The 26,724-nt window shown below is 37.7% G+C and overlaps 7 protein-coding genes and 1 pseudogene across 12 annotated transcripts in view; 5 read left to right on the top strand and 3 right to left on the bottom strand.

Moving 5' to 3' along the window:
• LOC104744431 overlaps positions 1-7,065 on the bottom strand; it is a 9,930-nt pseudogene extending 2,865 nt beyond the window's left edge.
• Positions 8,645-9,190, top strand: LOC104744430. Its single transcript, XM_010465488.2, has one exon. The coding sequence runs from the start codon at positions 8,815-8,817 to the stop codon at positions 9,031-9,033; it is 219 nt and encodes a 72-aa protein (XP_010463790.1). The 5' UTR covers positions 8,645-8,814; the 3' UTR covers positions 9,034-9,190.
• On the bottom strand, positions 9,406-13,114 carry LOC104744428 (putative RNA-binding protein Luc7-like 2). Of its 3 annotated transcripts, none has more exons than XM_010465487.2 (13): positions 12,854-13,113; positions 12,428-12,480; positions 12,146-12,314; positions 11,994-12,057; positions 11,703-11,782; positions 11,460-11,607; positions 11,117-11,178; positions 10,971-11,033; positions 10,610-10,668; positions 10,201-10,282; positions 10,084-10,118; positions 9,760-9,990; positions 9,406-9,680 (listed from the first exon to the last, which is right to left on the bottom strand). In XM_010465487.2, exons 1-13 carry the CDS (start codon positions 12,998-13,000, stop codon positions 9,662-9,664), a joined length of 1,212 nt encoding a protein of 403 aa, XP_010463789.1. In that variant the 5' UTR covers positions 13,001-13,113; the 3' UTR covers positions 9,406-9,661. The 3 variants fall into 3 exon arrangements, 1 of the variants encoding a protein (XP_010463789.1); XR_002035532.1 differs by lacking the exon at positions 9,406-9,680 and adding an exon at positions 10,432-10,469 and having other exon boundaries at positions 9,857-9,990; positions 12,854-13,114; XR_002035531.1 differs by lacking the exons at positions 9,406-9,680; positions 9,760-9,990 and adding an exon at positions 10,432-10,472 and having other exon boundaries at positions 12,854-13,114.
• LOC104744427 (dehydrogenase/reductase SDR family member 7) lies at positions 13,237-15,942 on the top strand. 2 transcript variants are annotated; one of them, XM_010465486.2, is made up of 12 exons: positions 13,237-13,361; positions 13,461-13,511; positions 13,599-13,632; positions 13,724-13,822; positions 13,921-14,069; positions 14,214-14,252; positions 14,388-14,480; positions 14,714-14,812; positions 15,027-15,128; positions 15,280-15,363; positions 15,440-15,505; positions 15,609-15,942. In XM_010465486.2, the coding sequence occupies exons 2-12, from the start codon at positions 13,488-13,490 to the stop codon at positions 15,696-15,698; spliced, it is 879 nt and encodes a 292-aa protein (XP_010463788.1). In that variant the 5' UTR covers positions 13,237-13,361; positions 13,461-13,487; the 3' UTR covers positions 15,699-15,942. The 2 variants fall into 2 exon arrangements, with proteins under 2 accessions (XP_010463788.1, XP_010463787.1); XM_010465485.2 differs by having other exon boundaries at positions 13,461-13,516.
• LOC104744425 (dehydrogenase/reductase SDR family member 7) lies at positions 16,028-18,830 on the top strand. Its single transcript, XM_010465482.2, has 12 exons — positions 16,028-16,170; positions 16,275-16,330; positions 16,426-16,459; positions 16,536-16,634; positions 16,723-16,871; positions 16,983-17,021; positions 17,126-17,218; positions 17,576-17,674; positions 17,887-17,988; positions 18,185-18,268; positions 18,344-18,409; positions 18,577-18,830. The coding sequence occupies exons 1-12, from the start codon at positions 16,041-16,043 to the stop codon at positions 18,667-18,669; spliced, it is 1,044 nt and encodes a 347-aa protein (XP_010463784.1). The 5' UTR covers positions 16,028-16,040; the 3' UTR covers positions 18,670-18,830.
• Positions 18,772-20,516, bottom strand: LOC104744426. Of its 2 annotated transcripts, none has more exons than XM_010465483.2 (8): positions 20,070-20,516; positions 19,862-19,992; positions 19,712-19,772; positions 19,574-19,622; positions 19,406-19,460; positions 19,229-19,316; positions 19,004-19,125; positions 18,772-18,915 (listed from the first exon to the last, which is right to left on the bottom strand). In XM_010465483.2, exons 1-8 carry the CDS (start codon positions 20,239-20,241, stop codon positions 18,853-18,855), a joined length of 741 nt encoding a protein of 246 aa, XP_010463785.1. In that variant the 5' UTR covers positions 20,242-20,516; the 3' UTR covers positions 18,772-18,852. The 2 variants fall into 2 exon arrangements, with proteins under 2 accessions (XP_010463785.1, XP_010463786.1); XM_010465484.2 differs by having other exon boundaries at positions 19,004-19,122.
• On the top strand, positions 20,654-23,727 carry LOC104744424 (phospholipase A(1) LCAT3). The gene is made up of 11 exons (XM_010465481.1): positions 20,654-20,975; positions 21,207-21,298; positions 21,556-21,683; positions 21,774-21,909; positions 22,022-22,073; positions 22,164-22,264; positions 22,411-22,593; positions 22,697-22,854; positions 22,966-23,020; positions 23,190-23,243; positions 23,372-23,727. Exons 1-11 carry the CDS (start codon positions 20,753-20,755, stop codon positions 23,534-23,536), a joined length of 1,347 nt encoding a protein of 448 aa, XP_010463783.1. The 5' UTR covers positions 20,654-20,752; the 3' UTR covers positions 23,537-23,727.
• Positions 24,374-26,724, top strand: part of LOC104744422 (putative metallophosphoesterase At3g03305) — a 4,251-nt gene continuing 1,900 nt past the window's right edge. Inside the window, exons 1-3 of one of the 2 annotated variants that reach the window (XM_010465478.2) lie at positions 24,374-24,793; positions 25,022-25,263; positions 25,400-26,672. In XM_010465478.2, the coding sequence (XP_010463780.1) occupies positions 24,490-24,793; positions 25,022-25,263; positions 25,400-26,672 (1,819 nt within the window). In that variant the 5' untranslated portion in view covers positions 24,374-24,489. Of the gene's footprint in view, positions 24,794-25,021; positions 25,264-25,399; positions 26,723-26,724 lie in introns of both variants that reach the window. The other variant, XM_019237319.1, reaches the window with a different exon arrangement.

The following is a 26,724-nucleotide window of genomic DNA, read 5'->3' as shown; positions in this document are numbered from 1 at the left end:
AATTTAATGTCAAAGGCTCTGAATTCCTTACCTGTATCAAGCTCGATTACTTCCATATTAGTAGCTCTGTAGCGGGGAGAATCAGCAGACCCAATGTTTAAGGCTGCACATGGATTGGTTACAATAGATTTTCTTGATGTGGCTTGAAGATTCCTACTCAATCCGACAAGATAGACTGAATCTCCACGTTCCAGTGCAGGTTCTGTTCAGGTAATAGCAACAACATATACATAAATCATATTAGACAGCTTTTCACAAAAGCATAGTCTATTAGATGGTGATTTCCAAACAAGCAACGATGGAACTTTCAAATGGTTAACAACATACCAGGTAGTAGCTCAGCTGCACGAATAACTGAAGCACTGGCAGGACCCATTGCTGACGGATTATAGGCAATAAGAGCATAGTTGTGAACAGGATGAAGAAATACCACCTGCAGTTAAGTTAAGAAAGATCAGTTTTAAAGCTTCCTTCCATGAACTATAACTCACAGAAAATCTAACCTCTCCAGGAATCTCGACTGGAAAAGCAGCAAATGACAACATAACATCAGATGCAGAAATCGCAACAGTATTTTTGTCCACCACAGCAAGTCCCATGCTAGAAGAATGATATATAATGATGCCAGTCCCAAAGAAATGTTGTGAGTGTACACCATCAAGACTGCACGATGGTGGCACATGAACCTGTATAAGGGAAATTAGTTTCAACAGATGCAAGTTATAAGAACTACTGTGTACTTTTGACCAAAAAAAAGGAAAAAAAGAGCTATAATTACAATCGCATATACACCAGAAAAATATTTAACCAAGTGTTATCACACGTTGTCAAAGAAGAAAACCAAATGGCCATTAAGAACCAAGAAAGAAACAGTGAGAAATAGCACACCACATAAATGTAGAAAATTTCAACTGCTGGTGAAACAAATAACTTTTGAGAGAAGTTTTAGTCTTTACCTCAAACATGACAAGAGCAGGCTCAATCGCACGCTCAGCCAACGAAGCATTAGCAGACAGTGCTGTTGCACCTTCGAAATCTCTTAAAACTGTATTATCTGTTGCCATTGCATCATCAGATTTAAATTCACTGCCATACAAGGAACCGTTTGCAGCACTTCCATCTACAGAATCATCGTCAACTCTTTGTTTCTTTGCTTCTGAGCCAAAATCATTCTGAGAACCATCCCCACTAGAGGCTTCCATAATAGCTGCAATATCAGTAACCCCACGAACATTCACTTCATGCATGGGTTCTGTATCGTGATGGCAGATAGATATATCTTGGCTAAGAGGCAAGCCATTATTACCAATAGATGGTGAAACAGAAGCAGGTTCAATTGCAGGTTTCACATCCCATAAACCGGAACTGTCATTCCGGGTATACAACTGAGGAGGAGCGTACCATTCATGACGATCAATTGTGACTAACACAGACTGCAGGAAATGGAACCCGACAATAAGTATTTCTCATTTGAGTATTATCATAGAGTTCAAAAGGAAACATGGACCGCAAGCATGTCAAGACAGAAACGTTGCTAACGCAAAAAGATAATATACAGTGATCACAGAGATCTAGCAGCACTGCAGTAGCAAAAAAAGCCATATACTAGGAGCACCGAGAAGAGAGGTAATCTTATCACAGAATCAACAAATTGTTTGCAAGAAAGAATATACTGATATGGAGTAGCCTAACAAAATATCATAATAGATGCTAGAATCAAGTTTGACAAGTATTGTTTACAGTGGGTTAAGAAGTCTAGCAAAAAGATTGTTCAAACAAGGTATATCACCTTCTTGCGATGACGATCAGTGTGAGACATATATTCCAAGGGAACACGAGCACCCTTGGAGAGTTTTGAAAGAACAGATACTAAATCCCCAAGACCGGAAATGTCCTCATTAGCAACCTTCTTTATGATAGCATGTCGAGGGACCCCAGCTCTAAATAGCATGTATCTGAATATAAAAAAAAAGAGCTCTTCCAAGTAAATCCAAAAATACAGAGACACGCAGTCATTTACATTCACAATAAGCTCACGTGTAATAATATTTGACAAAGCAGTCAAGAAAGTTACGAACTGTTAAATCAAGAAATGTGAAACTTTTGATGGCGGAAGTAGAGCGGCTTACCCAGGGTCCGCAACATAAGCCAGGCCACAAGGAAAACGAAAATTGCGAGCCTGTTAAATCACAGATATTTTAGGATCAGCTAATGATTATAAGAAAGTGTCAGTGAAAGTCGATCCAAAGCATTTGCTATCAATAAAATATCTAATCTAGCATATTGATACGTTTCTCCAACAAATAGTACATTAAAGAGTTCCAAGATCATACAGTTAGCATTACTATATTCACAAAGAGCATGCCAACCAACTAACATTTCAGCTAAATATCTTACTTTAGAGAAAACATATAAGCTTTTAACTATCAATTGGCAAGATCGGTATGATAATTTAGTGACGGATAAACCCTAACCCTAAACATTATACCCCGACCGTAAACCCTAAGCCATACATAAACACAACAGTTCCACCTGTAGCCTGTATGACACAAGAATATCATGCATGCAAGTACAGAGATTTCCAGAATATATATTTCCAAGTCATAGTTAAGTTACCTGCTGATAAGACAACGGATGAATTACAGCACCGCTTACTTCAAGGAAGTGGTCTGGAGTGATTGAGTGTAAATCCTGAACCTGTGGCAGGAAATACATTACAAAAGGCTCTTGCTTTTAATGAAAGATATGAAGTATGAATCACATTTAAGCAGATTTTGAAATCCTAAAAAATTCTATGTAAGGTATTGATAAATTCTTTGATCTATCTGGGAAAACGAAAAGAACAACAAAAAAGAATTTAATGACCAAAAGAAAAGAAGAGAGACGGCTACATATATTTTACTTCTCGTCTTTGCATAGTCTCCTACTTTTCAAGTCAGAATGTGACTGGTCAGAAACTAAACAAAATATCCTAGAGACTACTAGGCACATAAAACTTAAGTTAGAAATAGAAGAATGGAACTCACTGTTACACTAACAGATAGTGGCTGTCCACCCCTTTCAATCTCCATTTCAAGTATCTGGCCAACAACGTCATCAAGCAGATTTTCCAAGCTCAAAAATTGTGTGAGCACCTGTCATAACAAATAAACAATCAAAAGGCAGATTTAGGAAAACGAGGGAAAAGAGAACTAGACAATGTACGTACACTGATTAATAGGTTCTATGGCCAGGTAATAACAAATCTTTAAACAATACGTTCTTTACTAATGTTGCTGCAAAAGATATCACAATTCTAGATTGCTTGAGGCAAACAGGAAAAACAATTCTCACTAAGAAGATATAATAAAGACAACTTACTATCCCATTCACACGAACAAGAACATCTCCCGGCTCCAAATGTTTATCAGCAGGGCCACTTGGCACCTAACACATTTCAAGACATCATATATAGGATAAAACGTTTCATATTTAGCCGTCACTTAAACAGTATCTATATTTTTTGAAATATTTATTGTAATAAATGTTAATAACGAAGCAATGCACTCACCACAGAATCGACAACAAGCATCCCCGTTTCCCCAGTTGGAGATGCATGTCGAACCACCTGAACGGCCAAGATATAGCATGTTAAGGTCTCAGTGTGCGACACGAGGAAAGCTGATGCCCTACATGATGGTAAGACGGAAAAGTATGTACCTGTTCAGTTTCGCTCCTGAGACCAAGACGCCGTATCTCATCGAATCCTTTATGAACAAATGTCATCTAATACACAAGAAAACAGAAAAAGCTTACATAAGCAACCCTCAGTAATAGATTGAACTTCCTCTGAATCTCTGCAAACCTAACAATCGTTGGAAAGTGAAGAGAAATAAAATTATGAACTACTTCAGATCCTAAGGATAACCTTTCTATCACCAGCCACAGTAGTCCAGATAAAAGAAATCTTAACGAAATTCAAGGCATACATTTTCCCTCTAGGATTTGAACACAACATTCAAATCACATACATTTAAGTGACATACCATGTAACAGTATGAGTAATTTTTCAGTCAAAATACTGAACCCAGCTATTTAACGAAAAGGAAGATGTCAAAGTTGATATTCGTGGAAATTTTCTTAACGATACTATGAAGAGTCTCAAAATCAGAGAGGGGAAAAACAAACCTGAAGCGTACCACGAGGAATATGAACTGCTTTTGGCTTATCCGTGCACGAGTCAATGCTTTTTTGGAGAAAACCTAACGCCCTAACAACCTTCCAAACAAGAAAACCATACTTGATCACTAAACTTCAAATTAAGATAGGATTTACGAAATAATTTGTAAGGAACACTAAAAATGAGATCAAGAACCATGTCTGATTTTATCAGCGATTCCTACTAGATAGTCAGGGACCAATATATGAAAAGAGAAGATGTCAAGTATAAACGTAGATTATTTGTCACATTGTACGCACTTTCAGCAGGAACTATTTTTAGGAAGACCAAGCACATTGAACAACCCTCTGATGGATGCTCTATACACTTTTACTAATTCTTAGCTTAAGCAGAAGCTACACAAATAATCTAATGTTCTGAATCTACAGGGGTTGTTTTAGTGACTAAATAAGTTACACTATTTACTTTTAACTTAAAAATCAATACGAGTAAATGAAAACGAGAGATTGCTTACCCGTTGGAGTGGTAGGAAGAAGGCTGATGCACTTGATGACTTGCTGCCAGCATTCAAAGCTACCGCCCTGCCTTGCCAATCGATGACAGGAGAACCACTTGAACCACCTTTAGTACCTGATGCTGCCTATAAACACAGAAACAAATATTAGCAAACAGTAGCGTATGTGTAAGGTTTACACTTTAAATAACAGTAGCATAACATACTTGACTATTGCACAATAAGCTAAGAACAGGAAGTTTTTACCCTAGTTGGTGGACTCGAGATATTTAAAANCTTTTAACTTAAAAATCAATACGAGTAAATGAAAACGAGAGATTGCTTACCCGTTGGAGTGGTAGGAAGAAGGCTGATGCACTTGATGACTTGCTGCCAGCATTCAAAGCTACCGCCCTGCCTTGCCAATCGATGACAGGAGAACCACTTGAACCACCTTTAGTACCTGATGCTGCCTATAAACACAGAAACAAATATTAGCGAACAGTAGTGTATGTGTAAGGTTTACACTTTAAATAACAGTAGCCCAAATACTTGAATATTGCACAATACGCTAAGAACAGGAAGTTTTTGCCCTAGTTGGTGGACTCGAGATATTTAAAAGCAATTACCACTGAAAAAACACATTTTGTTGTGGAAACAGGAATAAACCATAAGCATGACACGACTAAAAAGATAAAACAAGATTTTGACTTGGGGAAGACAGCATGCAATTTAGTTCAAATAAGTTAGTGAGTAAAATTTTAAGTAGTAAAGATCAAAGAGGACATAAACACTTACTTGCATATAAAACGTATTGAAGTCGTTATAACCATCTCTGCACCCAAAAAAAAAAAAATTGATTTTACAAAGCAAGTAGCCAGCCATTAAAAAAACTATAAAAGGTAGCGATGATATATTACGAGTTCAACAATTACTACCTATATGAATTAAAGAAAATTTCATGCAAGTCTCAAGAAACACCAAACAACTTTTTATGTTGACAAATAAACAGAACTATAAAATATGATCAGTGAAGCAGAAATACTTTTTGTAATGTGGAGCATCCCTATCCAACCGCGCAAGAGTACCAGCCAGTATGGAAACCTGCAAATCCACACTCCAGTTACTAGAAGCAATAATTATCTATAAATGCACCAACCATATATCAAAATGTCTTCTTCTTGTTTTTGGAACCTATGACAGTTAACTTAGCTAACTTGACAAATAGATAGACAGTTCAGACCTCATCCAAAATTTAAATTGAGACACAGCTGACTTGAGTAAGTAGACTGCTTTTATAACATCAAACTGAAAAATACAGCTTAAAATATAAAGGAATCTGACATGATATATATGTTACCTTTTCTCCGCTATCATTTCCAACAACCCTAATTTCAAGTCCAACGGAAGCTGCCTCTGGGGCAAGAGGAATTTCTTCATAAGACAGAAACTGAACTGCACTGGGATCATAAGAAAAGAAGCCAAAATCATGGACCTGAAAAGAATATCAAAGAATGTAAGCCTGATGACGAGGGAGGGAACAGACAAGAAGGGAGAAAAGTAAACTTAAATAAGATGAGACAAAACACGAACCGTAATAATACAAAAGCAAAACGACGGCCTCTGCCCAAACAAAAACACTCTGGAGTGGGATTAGGATGAAAGACTTACCGGGTCTCTATAAACAGGATAGATTGGGATTTCTTCACGGTTCACAAACATTGCCTCAGCAACTACTGGGCCTACATAAGAAGAAAGAATATACAATCAGAACATAAAGAGATTCTCTGTCTACTCAAACACAGAAGCGACCTAGAAATTAGAATCAGAACATTGTCTTTTCTAAGCCCAGCTACGTCGTTCTAGATAAAGTTCCGATCTTTATTGTTGTGGACCACCAAAATCAAACACGTAACAGCTATAACAATTCTAAAGCAAATACAACAACAAAGTTCGGATTTTTATCGAAGCAGCTCCCTAAATCCCCAACCTGGCTTAACGACATGGCGATTGGTGAGGATGATCCCACGTCGCTTGTCAACAATAAACCCAGTAGCATAGCTAGCACCGGCGGACTCGGTATCGAAGGCGCGACAAGCCGTTGTGCGGAGTACAACGACGGCGGGAACAACTTTGCCGAGAGAACGACGCCAGTCTTCAGCGGTGGCGACGGATTCGGTTAAAGGAGGATCGATCTCAACACACAAGTCCTCCTTCATGACAGACTCAGTAGCAATGGATGCTTGTGATCCCAATCTCTCCAACGGATCTCCCATTAAGCTTCGGGGGGGAGAAAATCCGCGGGGGAAAATGGGGTTTAGGGTTTTGGATCGGAACTCTCTAACTCTCTCTATGGAATGAATTGGGGGAAGAAGGGAAGAAGATATATGAGAAATCTGATAAGAGTGCTTCCAATTAGTTTGTTAAGTACATGACTTAAAATTAAATATGATGTTAGATTATATAATTATGTCATTAAAAAGAGATTTAATTATATTATATAGTTTTTATTTTATTGTTGACCAATGTAGTCTGACTAAGGCAAAACAAAAAAAGAGAGGCAGTTTTGTTTTGTAGCGTAGAATTTGATGATTGCGGAAGAAGAAAAATAAGATTTTTCTTTTAGAAAGCTGAACTTTATTATCAATTTACCGTCATCATGGTGGCGGATTACTATAATAATGCTTCTAAGTTGTTAAGAAAATCATAATATGATTTGTTAAATTGATAGTGGAGTACTTGCATGTCTAATGTCAATTATCCAAAAGTCACCAAACTCTCTTTCTTTGAATTGGATTTTTTAAAACATCCAAGATGAAAGTCTTTAAAATATAGAAAACAGGCCGTATAACAAAACATCGTCTTTTTCAAAATTATAATTTATAAGAAAAGTTTGCATGATTGTTTTAATTTTACGTACGTGCTTAAGCTTAACAGTCTCAATTATTTATGTTATTTGCTGTTATGTTTGATCAATTTCTATATCAGAGCTACACATAAAGATTGCTTACACAATTACATAATAGCTTTTTTGTTTTCAAAAATTTATAAGTACTCCAAACCCGGCCACAATTACAATAACCAAGAGGTACTTAACCGAATTCTGGTTTGCACTAGAATAATAGCCCCATTGGTCATCTGGCTCGGTTCGGTAGAGTTCCCCAGGCACACCGGTCACGTACATGTATTTCGGGGGAGGTCGAGATGCAGACGACCTACTGCAGTAAGTCTTTCGTGGTGGCAACGGAGGCGGCTGAGCACAAGAGTTAACGCAAGAGTCTTTAGCCGGTGGCTGAGTTTTAATTGCGGTATGTTCCACGGTCGAATCAGAAGTGGCTTGATTAGTGAGACAATGTAACACGACAAACATTGAGAAGAAGACTATAATCAGAGGTTTGGCTTTCATCATGATCATGATAATGATTGATGGAGAAATGTCTTCTAATTAATATCAGGACTTGGGAAATAACAATATAAAGTTGATATATATAAACAACATGCATGTGCTGCTGTACAGTATACTTAGCGTCATATCTATAGACTATACATCACTCTATGCATTTGGTGGAGACCAGTTCATACACATTACAGTGCAAAAGGTACTTCGGTTTTGAATAAGTCTTCCATTTTGATAAGTTCAACTATTTGGGTAGACTTATTAAGCTGATACATATATGGATTGGTCCGGTTGATTTTGACTCCGGCCTACTTTAGGCCCATCTCTTTTTGGTTTTGCTACTTGACCCTAGATTACATGTAATGTGCATTGGGTGAAGAACCCCGCAAATAATACTACAGATGTCATCAACGGCTTGGTTACAAATGATCTTTTGGGAACGATGACTGAGTAAATAAAGAGAGAAGAAAACACGTATCCACCTCAAAACCACATGTACAGCTCTCGAACACAACACGTGTTGAAGTGAAAAATAAGAATAACTAAGGACCGACCCTACGTATTTAAGAGCAAATATATTATCAAGATAAAACAAGAAGACCAATTTAATAAAGAGAGTGAAATGATTCGCTTGAGTCTCTATATAAACATCACAATCCAACTCTCCATAATCTTCCACTTCTACTTGTACTCATATTCCATACATCATATCCCTATAACATCAACAAACATTTCATCGCTTTGATCAACTTTTTTTAACCAACGATGATTCCGATATGCGTGCAGTGCGGAACTGGCGGAAACCCTTGTAGATGCAAAGTGGTAGGACCGACGTTAGGGCTCGTGGCGTTTGTAGCAGCTGGAATAGTGGAATGGCCTGTCGGAGCATTGGTTTATATCTTTAAACACGCAAAGGGTCGCCGCATTATGGGTCATCCGGCCACCCATGTTTACCCCAAAGTCTCTCGTTCCATTCCCATATGATTATGATGACTTCATGATCTCACTTTATGACTTTTGAGTAATTTACTATATTATATGTTTCTAAATCATATTGTATCTTATCTATCTTTTTTTCCAAGTAATGTACGTGTAAAAGTTAATAAATCTCCGCTTTCAATTTTTGAAAGTCGTTGTTCAAGAGTCCTTGTTTATTTATAATCGAGACAATAATCTAACTTTTTAACTGAAATAATTAAAACTAGCTAGTATAAGTATACAAATTTCACTTGAGGTAAGAAAGTAACTCCATAAATCATGTAATTTGCAATCTAGCCTTTGTTTGCCGAGGTATGTAGATAGTTTCGGAATCAAACATTTGCGTGGTAGATAGTTTTGTTTGATTTGCTGAAAGAAAAAGAAAAAAAAAAACCGTTCCATAATGGTGTTGTAGTAATACACGCCTCTCAGATGACAGAGAGCTAACTAGTCATATAAAAACATTCAGCGTTTTTGAAGTCTTTTAGTAGGTGGTAACGGAAAAAGATAAGAAATTTTTCTGAAAGCTGATCTACCAAACTTTAAAAACATACATGCAGGCAAAAAAAAGTTTCGGTGATGATCCTAAAACCATTTGTGTAACTTGTACACCCTGTCAAACAGCACGACCGATCTAGTGGCGGTTGTGTCGCCTGCACACAGAATTTTGACATAATCATTTGTAAGAAAGATATCGAGTTCTTAGGGATAAAAAACAAACCATGAATATACCTGTGGCGATCATAGTCCCTTGGTCTGTCTCTGGACCTGGACCGTGAGCGTGACCTACGTCTGCTTCTTGATGACCGATCATAGTCTCTGTCTTGTTCACGATCACGGTCATGGTGCCTATCTCGCTCTCTACTCCTGCGATCATAATCTCTTCGACGCTCACGACTAGTTCCTCGCTCTTTCTCTCGGTCTTTACTTGATTCCCTCTCCTTACTGTTCCGTTCCTTTGACCTGAGAATGGTTTTCAGTTTCATCATTAAGTCACTTTCAATGATTCAGAACCGTAAAAACCAATGAACATAGAAACTATAACTAAAACCTAACCTTTCGCTTTCCTTGCGGGAATTGGTCTTCTCATCCTGAAAGAAAACGAGGAGAAATATAAGAACATACAGCTTTCATCCATTATCACAAAAGAGTAGATTATGATATTAGCTTTACCAGAAGCTCTGCTAATTTTTCTCGGACTAGCATGTATCCTAAATGAAGCTTCCCACCAAAATGATCAGCTAAACGACGATCACTGTAGCATCACAAAAAAACTCAATTAGCATGACCAAATGCTAAATCATTTCATGATAGCATTTTAGAACAGCTTAACGTTAAAACTCCATTAGTTAATCTCTACTAGTATGATCCTTCAAGCACAATAATATCAAGAAAAGAACGCACATTTATTATAGCTGCAAAAGTAATCCTGCCCAAAAAGCCTGCTGGTGAAAGGAGAAGGTACAATAGCCGGGGTCAAAAATGTTGAACCACTTGCAACTCAAGAATCTATTTCTAGCTTTTTCATCTTTCAATCCAAAAGGGAAACAATAACGCAGAAACTTTGAGCAAGGAAATTAACCTGTCATAGACGCTCAAGAATGCTCCACATATGTCACATAGTCGCAACTTTTGGTCTGTCTGAGAAGATGAAACCAATGTTTAAACACATTAAGCAGGCGGATACGAAGATGTTATACTTCTGTCCCAAATAATACTTTTATGAAAGAAATCAAACGGGTCTACCCATATTAACTAATAACTATTACTCTTTACCTAAAGGTTAAAATATGATTGTTATCATACTAAATTCAACGGTCCTTTCAATAGAAAAACTGATAAATATATAAGGAATCTTGAGGGCCTCATTGGGAAGAATAGAAAAACTGATAAATATATAAGGAATCTTGAGGGCCTCATTGGGAAGAATGATGTCAACTTACAATGCGCACATCAACAGCAGTGTACTTTGTTGGATCGGCTGCAGGTTCTCGTCTAACTGTAAGCTGAAACAGATATAGGCCCAACAGTCATGAGTCACTAATAAAAGTAGGGAGAAAAGAAAACGAGCTTAAGAAAGAGAATACACCTTCTTAAGAGCTTCAGCCTCTTCTAGTGCTTTCTGTGCTTCATCAACCATTCCTTGTTCACCTAAGAAATCAATTAACCATACACTCTATTTTCAAACTTTGGCAAGTCCAGCGATTCCTTAACATAGGTATAGTAACATACAAAGGGAAGATATTTCCTTATCTAAGGTCAATTTAAGCAATTTATAGGTCAAGAAATCTTAGATCAGCCAGCGGAAAGTCCCAACCGGCAGGGAACACTAGACCGTGGATATTTTAGCAGTTTCAATATTCCACTACAAATGGCTACTTAATGAGCTCTAAATTAAGATGAACATAGAAAATTAAGGTTATTTCACTTACCAAGATCTTCTGCCTTTTTCAGTTTCTCATTTATCATTTCTTGAGTGCGAGGATCAGGTGGAGGTAATACGGAAGATGGTGGTTGAGCTGGAACAGGCTGTGGCAAGGATGCTCTATCTTTGTTGAAGGCTTCCAACAGCAGTACTGCCTACACGAAAAACAAGACACAGGATTTTCCAGTTGCCACAGGTAAAAGTTAAGAAGCAAAAATGCTTATTAAACAAATAGTGAAAGCAAGGTCACCTGTTGGTCAGCTCTCTTGGTCCTCATCTCTTCGACTAACTCAAGAGCTCTAATCTTAAGATCCATCTTGCCTTCAAGATCTGCAAAGAGACATCAAAACTTTTAAAGACTACCAGCATCAGAACATTAGATAACCAGACATTAGCAAAAACATTAATCTACAATCCAGAGATCATCGATATGTACATAAGCAAACAGTATACACTCTTAACTAACAGTACAACAATCCTTTGCAAAACAAAAAGAGATTCAAAAGCCGAAACAGCAAAGCAATTTTCTTTTAATTTTTACCGTGCAGATCTGCTTCCTTCATCTTCTCTTTGATTTTCACTGATAACTCGAGAATTTCAGGTGACTGCAGTTAAAACGATGTAAGTGATTTAACAAAGAGCATAGCAAACTTAGAAGACACATCAAGCAAAATTTAAAAATCAAATGATAACCTGAGTGACTTCAGAGACAGAAATGGCAATGGCAGCTTTGGCGTCCTCTTCTTGAAGACGCTTAAGGGCTCTAGCAATCTTCCTATCACACTCAACGATAAGCCTGTCTATGGCATCTTCCAATTCCCTGTCGTAGTTATCAACACCTTTTGCCCTTGCTTCTCGATATCTTAGGGGAGAGTTAAAGTAACACAGAAGTGAAAAGAGAAACAAGAAGCCACTGTAGAATTAAATTAAACATACCAGTGACACCAACTTCTTTTGGTAACTAAAAAAGGATACTCTTTCCTAAGCTGCAAAGAGTGCACCTTTGGGCAAGGTCCCATATCCATTTTCTGAAAACAACAGAAACGTGAAAAGGAGCATCAGTAATTACTCAAACATCCAAAATTTATAGAAGGGCAAAATTTATAGAAGGACAATTGAATAGTACAGCCACCAAGAAGATACAAAACTGGACACTGTTGGTGTTAACTAACCAATAACGGAGTTCTGAAGATCACTAAAATACTATATCAAATATACTACTATATACCAGTAATCAACTCGAGCTAACGCAGAAACACAAAAGAATCAGATCAGCTCAAAAGTGAAATTAGGGTTTTTTTTTTTGTTTTTCAAAGAGTTCTTCTAGTAAAAGCAGAAATAAACAACACATGGGGATTCATCGAAGATGTATGTATACTGTATAGAGAGATAGGCACGCACCGTCAATTGAAAGAGATCGTGAGGGCAGAGACCAGACAAGTAAAGGCGACACACATCGCGGTCATAGTATTTGCGGTTCACCTCCTGAACGTCGCCGTTTCGGTTTGCTCCCATGAGCACATCAAGCTGCTTCCTTATCGCATCCATCTCCGCTCTTGGTTTCTCTACTTTACTCCCCCACCCACCCCAACAGAGAGAGATTTGGGGTTTTTTTTTTTATCGAAGATGATAATATCAATTGTGCGCATTGGATGTTGTGTAATGTAAGAAGAAGATTTACGTATTTAAGATTAATTACATACAGGCCCCTCAATATCAATAATGTTATGATTTGTCCCCTTTATGTTTTTACGTTAACATATTTTGCCCACTATTTGGATAAAATTTTTGGACCTCTTGTTTGTTCTTCGCCGTTGCCTCAATGCGAGTAAAATGCTGAGTCTAGTGTTCGTCTCTCTCGTACTCCTTCTTCTCATCAGTCTGCTCTTCAAATTCGCATTCGCTGATGGTATAAACTCTGATGAGTTCTAATGCGATGTTAACTCTTTTTTCGTTTCTTCTGGTTATAAAATCTGTAGTAAAGGATTGATCTTTTTGCTTTCTGTAGGAGATTTCACCCTGATTTCGAAGAAGCATGTCAAGCGCGAAGCAATTGAAGGCAAGGTAAATTTAGTGGGAATGATTTGAGTTTTCGATTATTTCAATTTCTGAGCACTAATATAAGAGATTTTGTGGTTTTGTTCAGGTTGTATGGATCACAGGGGCTAGCCGTGGAATTGGTAACTCCTGTTTTTAGGATCATCTGTGAATAGGTTTTCTCGAATTATTTTATTGTGGCTACTTAGTGTTCATGTTTATGATTGGATACAGGGGAAGTTCTAGCTAAACAGTTTGCAAATTTAGATGCCAAGCTTATTCTCTCCGCAAGGAATGAAGCTGAACTGGAACGGGTTAAGAATGAGCTCAAAGGTACTGACACTTGATGAATAAAGGAAAGGTCTCTACTTTTGAACTCTGAACTTTTCTTGTTGACACTTGATGGGAACTGACTCTGTGAATTCTTGTAGGTAAATATGCACCAGAAGATGTAAAGGTTTTGCCTTTAGATTTAGCTAGCGGCGAAGAGTCGCTCAAACATGTTGTAGAGCAAGCTGTGTCGCTTTTTCCTGGGGATGGTGTTGATTATTTGGTTCACAATGCTGCCTATGAGCGTCCGGTAAGTAATTTCATTGCTAATGTTTTGTATCTATCTACTCAATAGAGAGTCTTAAGCTAGAGAATTGTTGTGTTCAAGCTATTATTTCTGTTGTTTAAGCCTTTAAGGGCATGCCAGTGTCATCATCGTAACTTTTTCTTGCAGAAATCCAAGGCAACGGATGCAACTGAGGAAATTCTCAAGGTACTAATTATGTAAAATCCATAGGCAAGATAATTTTGATTGCCAGAGATTTCTTAGCCTGTACTATGATAAGTATGGTTTTTTAATGTTTTTTTATCTTGTTGACATATGGTTACTCGGTGACTTTGTGTGCAGACTACATTCGATGTTAATGTCTTTGGGACGATAACTCTTACAAAGTTGGTAGCTCCTCATATGCTAAACCAAGGAGGCGGTCATTTTGTTGTGGTACGTGGAGACTAACCCGGGGATAGTTTTTGTTTAGTGCCTTATGTTTGTGGATATGTTGAAAGATTAAGATATATATCATAGTTTCCTTTATCGCACGCTAGCTAAATTATAAATTATTTTACCATATACACGTCTTGAGAAGTGAAGCTATGATTAGCTATTCTTGTATGTGTTAATTGTCTATTTCCTTGGGTTAAATGTCATGATTAATAATTCATGTCAATCTATAGATAAGCAGTGCTGCAGGAAAGGTATCATCATCTGGACAGGCTATATATTCTGCTTCAAAACATGCTCTGCACGGCTACTTCCACAGTTTGCGTTCTGAGGTATGTTGAAAGTTAAAGAAACTGTGGTTCTTGCTTTATTTTGGCAGAAAATGACTACTGAAAGTCGCAATAGAAAACTCACACCTGTGTCCCAGATTGTTTATAAAATTATTTACTAATTTTTGATATTTTCTTTTACACTCCTTGTTACTAATTACTAAAAACAGCACCATAAAGTAGTATAATAACTTACAGTATCTGTGCATGGTTTCAGTTCTGTCAGAAGGGAATCAAGGTTACCGTTGTTTGTCCTGGTCCAATAGAAACCTCGAATGGTACAGGAGCATCAACTTCGGAAGACAAGAAGTCTCCTGAGGTTAGTTAACTGATCATGATTGTGATTTGTTGGTTAAGTTGTCATCTGGTTTTGTTTCCGTTAAACACTATAGTCTTGTAGACACATATAATCCTTTCTCTTATTATTTCCATTCAAGCATCTAATACATGAATTTTCTTTTGCTCCACAGAAGCATGTGTCATCTGAACGATGTGCGGAACTGACTATAATCGCTGCATCTCATAACTTGAAGGAAGCTTGGATTTCACATCAGGTACTTCTTTGTCAAATTGCATATCTTACACTCGCTTTAGAGGCAGATATATAAGCTTATTCTCGCTCTTTATCAGCCTGTATTGCTCGTGATGTATATAGTGCAGTACATGCCTTCCCTTGGCTTCTGGCTCATGGACAAGGTACTTAGTTCATGATCCCTTTATCCTTTTCAGAAGTTACTGGTATTGTGAAATCCAAGCTTCCTTCAAGAAACATTTTTGACGAGAAATGAATGACTTGCAGGTCGGAGGGAAGCGTGTGGAGGTCGCCGGAAAGAAAGGCAACACATACTCATGGAAATTACTGTTCGGGGAGAAGACTAAAACAAACTGATATTGGTTATTATTACTTACTTAGAAGGTGTATATGTATATAGTTGGTGTTTATGTTAGCGTCTGTTTGATTGTAAAAAAAGTAGCAATTGAGTTGCTCAATAAGTAATACACATTAGAAGCGTGTTGGTTATACGACATGGATGTTGTGTGTATTTTAAATACAGAAGATCACCATTTGTTTGCATACAGTAAGACATAATTTTGTGCATTGGATGTAATGTTAAGAAGAAGATTTACGTATTTAAGATTAATTGCATACAGGTCCCTAAATATCAATAGTTTTATTATTTACCCCTTTATTTATTTCCGTTGACATATTTTGCGGACCCACTCTATTTGGATGAAAATTTTGGACTCTTTGTTCGTCGCGTCGCCGTTACTCAATCCGAGAAAGATGCTGAGTCTAATCTGTGTCTCTCTCGGACTCCTTCTTCTCATCGGTCTGCTATTCAAATTCGCATTCGCCGATGGTATTAATAACTCTGATGAGTTCTAATGCAATGTTAACTCTTTTTTCGTTTCTTCTGGTTATAGATTCTGTTTAGAAAAGGATTGATCTTTTTGCTTTCTGTAGGAGATTTCACCCTGATTTCGAAGAAGCATGTGAAGCGCGAAGCCATTGAAGGCAAGGTATTACGATTCATATACGAAAAAAACGAAATTTAATGGGATTGATTTGAATTTACGAATTATTTCAATTTATGAGATGTTGTGGTTTTGTTTAGGTTGTATGGATCACAGGGGCTAGCCGTGGAATCGGTAACTCCTGTTTTTAGGATTATCTCGAATCCTTTTATGGTGGCTACTTACGGTTCATGTTTATGATTGGATTCAGGTGAGATTCTTGCTAAACAGTTTGCAAATTTAGATGCCAAGCTTATTCTCTCTGCAAGGAATAAATCTGAACTGGAACGGGTTAAGAGTGAGCTCAAAGGTACTAATGAATAAAGGAAAGGTGTCCACTTTTGAATTCTGAGCTTTTCTTGTTGACACTTGATGGAACTGACTCTGTATTCTTCTAGGTAAATATGCACCAGAAGATGTAAAGGTTTTGCCTTTAGATTTAGCTAGCGGCGAAGAGTCCCTCAAACATGTTGTAGAGCAAGCTGTGTCGCTTTTTCCCGGGGCTGGTGTTGATTATCTGGTTCACAATGCTGCCTATGAGCGTCCGGTAAATGTTTTGTATCTACTCAATAGAGAATCTTAGGCTAGAGAATTGTTTGGTTCAAGCTATTATTTCTGTTGTTTAAGGGCGTGTCATCATCATAACTTTTTCTTGCAGAAATCCAAGGCATCGGATGCAACTGAGGAAACTCTCAAGGTAAAATCCTTAGGCAAGATAATTTTTTGATCGGCAGAGATTTCTTAGCCTGTACTACGATAATAAGTATGGTTTTTATGGTTAATCACTGACTTTGTGTGCAGACTACATTCGATGTTAATGTCTTTGGGACGATAACTCTTACAAAGTTGGTAGCTCCTCATATGCTAAACCAAGGAGGCGGTCATTTTGTTGTGGTACGTGGAGACTAACCCGGGGATAGTTGTTTAGTGCCTTATGTTTGTGGATATGTTGAAGGGTTGAGATATATATCATATTTTATGGATATATGGATATATATTGCGTTTTTATATGTTACTTTAAGGTTGGGATCACACTATCAAATCTTAACTAAATATATTTTAATTTTGAGGCTTTAGGCTATCTAGACAGCTTAAGGGTTTCTTTTGGGTTATTATATTATCGCCTGCTAGCTAAATTATAAATTATTTTAAGACATCTTGAGAAGTCGAGCTATGACTAGCTATTCTTGTATGTGTTAATTTTCTATTTCCTTGTGTTAAATGTCATGATTAATTCATGTCAATCTACAGATAAGCAGTGCTGCAGGAAAGGTACCATCACCTGGACAGGCTATATATTCTGCTTCAAAACATGCTCTGCACGGCTACTTCCACAGCTTGCGTTCTGAGGTATGTTGAAAGTTAAAGAAACTGTGGTTCTTGCTAATTATTTGGCATCAAATGACTATTGAAAGTCGCAATAGAAAACTCACAGCTATCCCAAATTGTTTATTAAATCATTTGCTGATTTGATTTTTTCGTTTACACTCCTTGTTACTAATTACTAAAAATTAGCACCTTAAAGTAGTATAATAACTTACAGTATCTGTGCATGGTTTCAGTTCTGTCAGAAGGGAATCAAGGTTACCGTCGTTTGTCCTGGTCCAATAGAAACCTCGAATGGTACAGGAACATCAACTTCGGAAGACAAGAAGTCTCCTGAGGTTAGTTAACCGATTATGATGATTTGTTGGTTAAGTTGTCATCTGGTTGTATTACTTCTGCATTTCTGTTAGCCACTATAGTCTCGTCGACACATAGAATCCTTGTCCTTTACAACATTAGGATCTTCTATCCGAATCTTTTCTCTTATTATTTCCATTCAAGCTTCTAATACATGAATTTTCTTTTGCCACACAGAAGCGTGTGTCATCTGAACGATGTGCAGAACTGACTATAATCGCTGCATCTCATAACTTGAAGGAAGCTTGGATTTCACATCAGGTACTTCTTTGTCAAATTGCATATGTTACACTCGGTTTTGATGCAGATATATAAGCTTCTTTTGCTCTTTATCAGCCGGTACTGCTCGTGATGTATCTAGTGCAGTACATGCCTTCACTTGGCTTCTGGCTCATGGACAAGGTACTTAGTTCATCCGTTTTGTCTTTTTCAGAAGTTACTGGTACAAGATCTCGTTTTGTTTCCCATTAACATATGACAGGAAACATTTTTGACTAAATTTAAGATAGAACAGAGGCATTTACTATCCCTTAAAGGCAACTTTTTTGACGAAAATGAATGACTTGCAGGTCGGAGGGAAGCGGGTGGAGGTCGCCGAAAAGAAAGGCAACACATACTCATGGAATTTACTGTTCGGGGAGAAGAAGACTAAAACAAACTGAAACTGGTTGTTTAGAAGGTGTAGATGTAGTTGGTGTTTATGTTAGCGTCTGTTTGATTGTTAAAATAACTAGCAATTGTTGCCTTGTGAGTTGCTCAATAAGTAAGAAACGATGGTCATCTTCTGTATTTAAGATACATACAACATCCAAGTTTTTTTGCACTCAAAGTGAATTCAAATGGAGCTATAAGGTAATTGCGGCTGTATAGTCATCCAATAGACTTCTGATCCCAGTGGACTTTAGTTCCTATAAAAGAAGAACCGAAAGCTATATGATGCATACATTAAAGAGTAATGAAAGCCTTTGGTTTGAATTGCTGCCAGAAGAAACTCACAGACAATACTCCTGCCAAAGCTGCATAAGGCTGAATAGCTGGTTTTGCAACACGAATGGCTACAACACCGTTCAATCTTTCCTTCTCTTCAGAGTAAAAGTTTCTGTAAACTTTAACACCTGCTGATATAACATAATTCAGGTTAGAAACGCCCTCTCATAGGAAAATAGATTCTTTCTAGACGTTTTATGTTGTTTTAAGTAGCAATTGTAAAGATCTTCAAACCTTCTTCTATACTCTCAACTCCAGGAAGAACTTTGGCAAGACCCTCCAGTCTCAGCATTTCTGAGAATGAAGTATAATGATGAACATCCTGCCCTCATCAAAATGTTAAATACGAAGATGTATAGTGTGTGAACTCACAAGGAAGAACTGACAGAGATACAACGATTAGTGGACTACCTGAACTTCAAGCAGCAAGCATTTATTGAACAAAATAAAAGCTCCTGAACTAATTCTGAGAGTACAAAGGAGGAAACATAAGGCGAACTAGTAAGTATTGCGTAGACAAATTTTGAAGTCAAGATATGAATGTGATGGTTCATCAACAAAAAGATTAAAACATCAGACCTCATGTAGTCTCCCACTGCACATCTTCCTTCAACAGTTTTCAGACCATCTGGCGAATGAGAGACACCCGGAAATAAAAAAAAACGAGATGGAGCAAATTAAACTATTTACTACACTCAAGTAAACAGAAAAATGTACCTTTCAATTGTGTGAAGTAAGGCTCTTGGACATGAAGCTCAAAGTTGACCTTCTTCAACATCTGAAAGAATGAATCTTTTATTTTCATCAAATATATTAACTAACTTTTTCCCACTCTGTTTTAATGCATATATTTCAAAGTTTACATACATGTACTAAGTCATGTCCCAAGCCATGAAACAGTTTGCTGTATTTCTCCAAGTTAGAATTTTTATTAGCACCCTCGGAAGCTAGACATTCAGACAGAGCCCTTGCTAGAAGCTTATACACCGCTGGTTTTTCTGTCAATTGAAAACATTTCTGAGAAATTTCAGTTAAGCCTCTTCATCATTCCAGTACCATAATTAGCAGAACCTACCAGTTGAATCTGTATCTTCCTCGAGGAGATGAAGGCAAAAATCTCTGGTCAGATCAAGATCGAAACTTGGAACGGTTTCGTCTAAGTGAGAGCGCAGAGTAAAACATAGAAGTGATTCCATACATTCACGGAGATTCACCGACTTTGTTCCCGGCGATGTTGGTTGCTCCATTTTCGTCAACAAAAACGCGAAAGTGAATCGTTAAACTACCCTTAATTAAGTAAAATTCGTTAAAATAACCTTAATTCAGAAATATTTGTTAAAATACCCTCAAGTTTGCAAATATTACAAGATGTTATAACAAAAATTCGAAATCGTTAATAAGACCTTGACCTCGTTTTCCAAACGCTGTCGTTGCCAATGGCGTAAGGTTTACTAGAAGGTGTGACACGTGAGGAGCACGTGAAGCTTTTTCGTGGAGAGTGTCACAGTCAATGGTGCTGGTGTAGAACCTTAACCTCGACCTCGTTTTCAAAACGGTGTCGTGTACGGTTTATAGAAGAGAGACGTGAAGGTTCTCGTGGAGAGTGTCACAGTCACACACATGGCATATTCTCAGTGCTCTGACTAGAGTATATACCTCTGATAAGCCCCACCACTGCTAAACCATGTTTCTCCTGACCTCTGTTTAAAGATCCGAATTAAAGAATATTCTCTCGGGTCTACCCAACGACCCGCTTTGATGGACTGGATTCCGTGTCCGTGCTGGGGAACCAACGGTGATGATGTAAACGCCGGAGAGGTGGCGGATCGTGATCCCGTGCTTCTAGTTTCTGGTATTGGAGGCTCCATTTTGCATTCGAAAAAGAAGGATTCAAAATCTGAAATCCGGGTTTGGGTCCGGATATTTTTGGCCAACCTTGCCTTTAAGCAGAGCGTCTGGTCTCTCTATAATCCCAAAACTGGTAGTAAATCAACTCTCTTTTTGCACTTTTTCTTATAAAGTTTGAGTCTTGCTTTGTACTTTTTTTTTTAGCAGTCTTTATTTGAGCTTTGATCAGAGAGAGATGATTTCCAACTTTAGATTAAGTTTGAAGTCATGGACTTTATATTACTGTATCAGTTTATCTTATGAGTTTAAGAAACGTGAGTTATGAATCAGATCTTTTAATGTGTGTCTTTTTTGTTGTTGGCAGGTTATACAGAGCCGTTGGATGAGAATATTGAAATCGTGGTCCCTGATGATGACCATGGACTCTATGCAATTGACATTCTAGATCCCTCCTGGGTAAGATCGGTCTTTCATTCCTTAGAATTGCTTGTTACTCATTGGCTACTTCTATGTAGTTCTTAAGGTTTAGGGGTGAGTATCTAGTAAGTTGTTCTTTCTTGATGTCAAACCTCAGTGTCTGTTTTGCTGGAATTGTATTTTTTTGGCTTAACGTTACTTCTTTGTTTCGGTCGTTTCATTGTTTCTAAGGATGGAGTTAGCTTGTTGTTTTCATGTTATTATATATCTGATATCACAAACTTTGCTTTTTCCAGTTTGTAAAGCTTTTTCACTTGACGGAGGTTTACCACTTCCACGATATGATAGAAATGTTGGTTGAATGCGGTTATAAGAAGGGGACTACGTTATTCGGATATGGTTACGATTTCCGGCAAAGCAATAGGTGATTTTGCTAAACTTTACTGTTGTCACGACACCTGATATTGTAGTTCCCGAGATTTTATAGATGTTTTTGCTTGTATCATTCTTGCAGGATCGATCTACTAATACAAGGTCTGAAGAAGAAACTGGAAACTGCATATAAATGTTCAGGGGGCCGAAAAATCACTATCATATCCCATTCAATGGGAGGACTTATGGTTTCATGTTTCATGTATCTACATCCGGAGGTATTATAATCACCAACTAATATGATCTTCGGTTCTAGGCTTCTAGCTGATGTTTAGAGAGTACCCTATTCAAACACGATATTGAGTGAGTCTCTGTTCTCTTTACTGGCAGGTTTTTGCCAAGTATGTAAATAAATGGATTACAATTGCAACGCCTTTCCAAGGTGAAACGAGTTATCTTTTTGACTTTTTGGAAAGTTGTTCATAAGAGAAATAGCCGGTTTCATTGGAAATGACTTAATTTTTGTTAACAGGAGCACCAGGGTGCATCAGTGATTCACTCTTGACTGGAGTACAATTTGTGGAAGGGTTAGAAAGTTTCTTTTTTGTGTCACGGTGGACGATGCACCAACTGGTAATATACCCTCAAAGTTTTGGGGTTCTGGCATATATTGTTTGAGTTACACTTAGATTTTTGTGAGATTTGAGTTCTTCAGGATACATGATACTCTTTACTCCTAGACTGATGAATCTGTTTTTTCTTTTTCTTTTTGGTTTTAGTTGGTCGAGTGCCCCTCTATATATGAGATGATGGGAAATCCTGATTTTAAGTGGAAAAAGCAACCAGAGATTCGAGTTTGGCGGAAGAAATCTGAAAACGACGATGATACTTCTGCAGAACTGGAATCTTTTGGCCTAATCGAGAGTATTGATCTATTCAGCAATGCACTGAAAAATAACGAGGTATGAAATCAACGCACTCAGCTTTTGTTTCTCATTTGCATTGGCTTGAGATGTTATTTTGGTCACTGGAGATATAATCAAACATCTAAATTATGTATTGTAGCTAAGCTACGGTGGGAATAAGATAGCTTTGCCCTTTAACTTTGCTATCCTCGACTGGGCTGCTAGTACAAGAGAAATTCTCAACAAAGCGCAACTTCCTGATGGAGTTTCCTTTTATAACATTTATGGAGTGTCACTTGATACACCCTTCGATGTTTGGTATTCACCAGAGCTATCATAGTGTCTCTATTGCCTGAGACATTTTTTGTTGGTTGGTCGATTCTAACTGCTTCACCACGTTAAAAAAACTGTACTTTTTTTCTGCTACAGTTATGGCACAGAGACTTCTCCAATTGAAGATTTGTCTGAAATATGTCAAACTATGGTGAGTGAAATGACTCTTCTTGAGAAAAGTAGTTAGATCCCTTGTAAAAATTCGAAAACTTGCGTTTCTCTATCCCACCTTGGATTTGTTATCTCTTGGCATTCTTTCAGTTACTATTATACTTCTATGTTTGATTTGAGAGTCTCTGCATTTTTTAATCTTGTTTCAGCCTGAGTATACATATGTGGATGGAGATGGAACTGTACCTGCCGAATCAGCTGCAGTAAGCTACTTTCTTGTTCATCTCTGAGTTCTCTCGGTTTTGGTGAAGCAAATTTGTTACTGGTTCTGTTGTCACTTGTTTAAATCCCTTAACAAAACCCATACGTTTCTTCTAACCTTTCTTTGCAGGCTGCTCAGTTTAAAGCAGTTGCGAGCGTAGGAGTTTCTGGTAGCCATCGTGGGCTTCTCCGTGATAAAAGAGTATTTGAGCTGATCCAACAATGGTTAGGAGTAGAGTCTAAGAAGGCTAAACGGAAACAGTTAAGGACTCGCAAAGTTGTTGATTCTGGCTAAATCCAAAGCCTAGTAAGTAAGCCTAGTAGGTAGGCTTACTTATTAAGGATCTTGTTTGAATAGTTCAATAATAAAGAACTTCCTATTATTAAAGTGTGATGATTGTAATCAAATTAATATGCTATTGTAAGTTATGACATGTTTGTGCATGGAATTGAAAGAAAGCATATGGAATTCTTATTACACTATTTTTCTATAATGTAATGGGGACAACATGTAAAACGTTTCAAGACTAGTCATTATTTAACAACAGGACATCCTTTAGCAGCTCCTGATTTTGTTCAAATAACCTTTGTTTTATCTCATTACAAAAACACTGCTAATGGAATCATGCATTAATCATATATACCTTTTGCCTTTTTGTTCCACCAACTAAACATTCAAAATTACTCTGTTGATCTCTGTTTCTTTAATTAAAACGTTTAAAGATAGTCATTTAACAACAAGACATCCCCTTACCAGCTCCTGATCTTGTTCAAGTGACCTTTGTTTTAACATCATAACAAAACACTGCTAATGGAATCATTAATCATAACCTTTTTGCCTTTTTTTTTTTGGTTTCACCAACTGATTTTCTGAGAACAACATTGTCCAGAATCATCCTGCCAAGAACAAATTGAACATGGAAAATGACTCTGTTTCTTGCGTTTGTAAATCCATCCTTACCAATAATTTTCTTTTGTATAACTTTTGACACTCTCACATGTTTTTTATATTACACCATTCTTTCATAAGTAGTTGCAAAGAAGAAAGAAAATAATTTAATGAAATAATTACTTATTTGTCTTAATTAAAACATCTATAATAAAGAAAAACAAAGGCAAAAGAAACGACGAATTAAGAAAATAATAAAAATGTAGACTTTTTTTTTCTTTTGGGGTTGGAACATTGCAGTTCGAAAAATTGAGAGATTCAGCTGCTAATGCTTACTGATTCGCGGATAAACAGAGCTGATGGAATCGATCGGCGACGACGATTTGCTCAGAAGCAAAACAGTTTCCCATCGGAGAAGAATCTCGTTTACGATTCTTCTTCTGCTAATCTCGTTTACTACAAGGGTCTCTGGTTCGATTGACGAATCTGGAAGAAGAGTGATTGAAGCGAGAACTGGGCAAGACTTGATTTGGGTTGTTCAGCTTTCCGATCTTCATTTCAGTGTTCATCATCCCGAAAGAGCCATTGATTTCAAAAACATTGTTGGTCCTGCTCTGTCTCTTATCAACCCTTCTCTCGTCCTAATCACCGGTGATCTCACAGGTTTATATCTCTCTCTCCTGAATTCGAATTTGTGGATCTCTCGTTTGTACGGTTCGTTTGACGATGTTTGTTTATAGGTTCTTAGGTTTTACTTATGCTTCTTATATGCAAGTCTGAAGCTTTATTGATTTGAGTTCGATCTTTCCCCCAAAATTAAAACTTTAGCTTTGGGAACCATTGTGGTTAGATGTAGCTGGTTGATTTTTTGTTCTTAATTTGGTTAATCAGATGGGAAAAGCAAAGACATGCTAACAATGAAGCTAAATGAAGATGAGTGGTTAGAATACGAGAGTGTGATGCAAGATGTTGTCAAAAGAAGTGGGCTGAATAAGAGCATATTCTATGATCTTAGGGGTAACCATGACAACTTTGGTGTTCCCGCTGTTGGTTCATCTACTGATTTCTTCTCCAAGTATAGCATCAATGGACAGATGGGAAGGAAAGGAAATGTTAACGCCATTACTGTTGAGGTTGGTTGTTACTCTCTCCCAGCTTGGTCTATTGTTTTGGTTGAGATCATTGATTGTTTAAGTTTGGGTTGGTGAAGGACTGATTTGCATTTGAGATGAAGGTTATCTAACGGTTCTGTGTTTTGTTATTATACAGACTAGCGAACGTAAACATCTGTTTGTTGGTGTTGACACCACAATGCATATTGGATTACGTGGCCCGACAAATCTCTTTGGGCATCCAACTGATGAGCTTTTGAGCTCACTCGACTCACACCTATCGCAATGGGATAACCAGTCAGCAAAACCTGTGGCAAAAATATCGTTTGGGCATTTCCCGTTGTCATTCACAGCGCTGTCACGTTCTCAAAAGAGCCTTAAAGATGTTTTTCTGAAGCACTCCATCTCAGCTTATTTGTGTGGCCATCTACACACAAAGTTTGGCAAGAATCTTAAAAGACATCATCACTCTGGTGGTATCAGTTTATCAGATAATGACTTGTTTCAGCTGAATATGAGGCAGAGTAGTGCTGAAAGTACTTCCAACTGCTCATTTGGAGCCTTGCCAGCTGCAGACTTCTGGGAATGGGAGATGGGTGACTGGAGAAAAAGCAGGGCAATGCGGATCATGGCCATTGATAGGGGCCATGTTTCATACGTTGATCTTGACTTCAAGTCAAGATCTCAGAAGACTATCATATTACCGACCTTTCCGTTGGATTCACGTTTTATGTCAACATCCTTTGCACGTCACAAATATGAATGCCAACATATGATCTCATCATCCTATGACACAATAAGAGCCATTGTGTTTTCTCATTCCCTGGTTGTGGAAGTTGTAGCTAAAGTTTATGACTCGAGCCCTGGATTTGACAATCTGGTCATGGAAGCTCCAATGAGAAAACAAGGAGGTGACACTTCTTCCGGGGCAACATTCTTTTCAGTTCCATGGAATTATAGGGCCTTTGAAGATCCCTTGCCTGATAGATTTTGGCTGCAGATAGAAGTCACTGACATCAGAGGCAGATTAACTTTATCAGAAATGCGACCATTTTCTATCAATGGTCTAAGCTCTAAAGTCTCATGGACATGGAATGAGTTTCGTGTCATGGGATGCCAATATGCGGCATTATATTACCCGATTCTTTGGTCTGCTCTATATATGTTGTTACTCGTATTTCTTGTCCCCAAATGCATGATCATAGTTTTCAAGAAGCAGTACACTCTCAAGAAGTTTATTGCGAAGAAGGGACCAATTACACTTGTACTGTGGATTCTCCAAGACCTCTGCAGAATGCCTGTGGTATGGTTCGGTTACACGGCATACCTGTTGTATCTCATATTCTTTCCTTGGTTCTCTGGTGAAGTGTTTACTGATTCGGGGAACAGAACATACATGACTATTATGGGATGGGTGGTCAGTAGCTCAGGCGCAGATAAGAAACATGAATACATTGGACAACCCGATGTAATGGTTCTGGT

Source organism: Camelina sativa, chromosome 15 (genome assembly GCF_000633955.1).
Source record: "Camelina sativa cultivar DH55 chromosome 15, Cs, whole genome shotgun sequence".
Taxonomy (NCBI): Eukaryota; Viridiplantae; Streptophyta; class Magnoliopsida; order Brassicales; family Brassicaceae; genus Camelina; species Camelina sativa.
This window is presented reverse-complemented; position numbering and strand designations above follow the sequence as displayed.